Raw genomic sequence first — 2,373 nt, 5'->3', positions numbered from 1 at the left:
TATGCGAATTGAGACTACTATTGATTTCATGTTAAGAAAAGTAGGAAAATATCCTAGTGTCTTAACAACTTTTCAAGCCGATCACATGGAAAAAGATGTTCGCCTCTATTTTGGAAAACACACCCTCGTTTAGTTTGCGGGGATTCTCGTGAATTGTCGTGAATAAAACCATGAATCAAGGGACGTTACTCCTGGGTGCCATCTTTTAAATGTTTGTCTCCCTTAGCTTTGTCTTTTGGACGAACTGTTGTGTGCTTAATTTGTTTTTGTTCTGGGTGTACTGAGGTAGTTTATCATTGGGGAATATTTCTTCTGTGTGTGCTGTGTGTTCAGATTTCTCGTTCAGGAAAGGGGCTATCCTCGTGTGATTACCGTCGCAGATGGTGTCTCTTCTTTGAAGTATTTGAGTGTAAAATATTGCTTGTGCATGTAGGGAGAGAAGGTTCCATCTCTAATATTTAGGATGTTATCTATTGATTGTATAATGTTTAGTCTTTCAGTAATAGAAAGTTCACATTTGGTACCCCGTCCTCAGTATTTTTTGGCTTATCAATAATTTTCCATTCTATCTGGGGTGGGGGGTGCTTATTCCACCTTCTTTCGATGTTCATATCATATTTGACAGGGACATTGCATGTTTTTTATTTTTTATTTTTTGTCGCTGAATGACGCCAGATGTTGCGGATACCTTTCCTTGAAAGTTTTAGAGTTATACGTCTTTGCTACTCTATTGGGGTCTATGGTCTTGGCCTTGTATACAAGATTTTCTCGAGACAGCTGCTTATGTATATACTCACACACACACATACATACATACATGCAGATAGATAGATAAATAGATAGATAGATAGATAGATAGATAGATAGATAGATAGATAGATAGATAGATAGATAGATAGATAGATAGATAGATTCAGTATCCAGATGGTTGTATTCTTGGTACCAAGTCAGTGCAAAGCTAGTTGGGAGTAGTGTCAAGTTTAAAGGACATTTGACTGCTATTTCTTGGAGATCGACTAATATCTAGAGCTTTATTTTTCTTGTTGTTTTCAGATCGTACTAAAATAGATTACATGTTTGGAGAAAATGACTAAATAAACGATTAAAAAATAATACATAAAAACTTACCAATAACTTTATATGATGTGTAATATTTTGGTAGCTCGGAGAGGTTGAAGTGTTCATCACGTTTGTAAACGTAACCGGAGTGCCTTCCAGTTCAAGTATTTCAATGGAAGCTTTAAATAATTGTATTGCTATGGAAATACAGAAGAAAACAAGTAGTTGAATGTTTTATTTTAGAGAATAATGACAAACGGCCTAGATTAAACATTGGTTTCTCGTGAGCTGCATATGTAGCTGAAGTTATATATATATATATATATATATATATATATATATATGCTTATGTTAATGTTTTGAATATGCAAATAAAGCTCCAATTCCATTATGCCGGTCACTGTCTAATGATGGTGACTAGTGAGCCAAGATACTACGGGATACACTGTAATCATCTCAGGAATACAAACTATGATCTTAAAAGTCATGTGATTTGTGGAAACTCTCGTAGCGATGCATTAAATGATTATAAATTCCAAGGATTATGTATGTATGTATGTATGTATGTATGTATGTATGTATGTATGTATGTATGCATGTATACATACAATACTACGAAGCTTCAGGATAAGATATAATCGACTGACCTTAATGCAGTACTTGACAATTATTGTCATTGTCAACAAAGAGCGTATGATCTTTAGATAAATAATTTTGCGTTGGAAAAACCTAAATCTTGACTATATTGATAGAAGTGATAGAAATATAAATAAACAAATATGGAACAATAATGCATTTATCATAAATGACTTTTTTTTATCTAACATCTAAAGGTTTTCTACAACATTTAGAATTGTGTGGCCTCAAGCACACCTATTATGGCTCAAACATTCGCTTTCCTATCATATAATTCAGAGTCCGGTTCAATAGTTAAACACTTTCTGTGTCTTCTGTAATATCCTCCGTTTGACCAATGAATTGTGAATTAGCGTGTAAGTGGATAAAGCATTCTACAGACAAGAGTACCCATAACGTAATTTTCAAGCGGAGTCAGGCTTCTATGCAGTTTCCATCAACCCATTTTCACTCACAAGGTATGGGTTGATCTGAAGTTATAAATAATGACAATTGCTCAAGATGCCACGCACGAGGATCGAACCTGAAACTGAGTGGTTGTAATGTGAACTTCTGAATCATTCTGCCATCGTGTTTCTGTACACACGCACACACACATATATACATATATATATGTATATGTATATGTATATACATATATACATATATATATGTATGTGTATATATATATATATATAT

At 33.9% G+C, this 2,373-nt stretch overlaps 1 protein-coding gene across 1 annotated transcript in view; it reads right to left on the bottom strand.

The window, feature by feature from the left end:
* Positions 1–2,373, bottom strand: part of LOC106876666 (uncharacterized) — a 143,397-nt gene that overhangs the window by 73,563 nt on the left and 67,461 nt on the right. The window contains exon 12 of the mRNA XM_014925299.2: positions 1,129–1,256. Coding sequence (XP_014780785.2) covers positions 1,129–1,256 — 128 coding nt within the window. The remainder of the gene's footprint in view (positions 1–1,128; positions 1,257–2,373) is intronic.

Source organism: Octopus bimaculoides, chromosome 3 (genome assembly GCF_001194135.2).
Source record: "Octopus bimaculoides isolate UCB-OBI-ISO-001 chromosome 3, ASM119413v2, whole genome shotgun sequence".
NCBI classification, from domain to species: Eukaryota; Metazoa; Mollusca; class Cephalopoda; order Octopoda; family Octopodidae; genus Octopus; species Octopus bimaculoides.
This window is presented reverse-complemented; position numbering and strand designations above follow the sequence as displayed.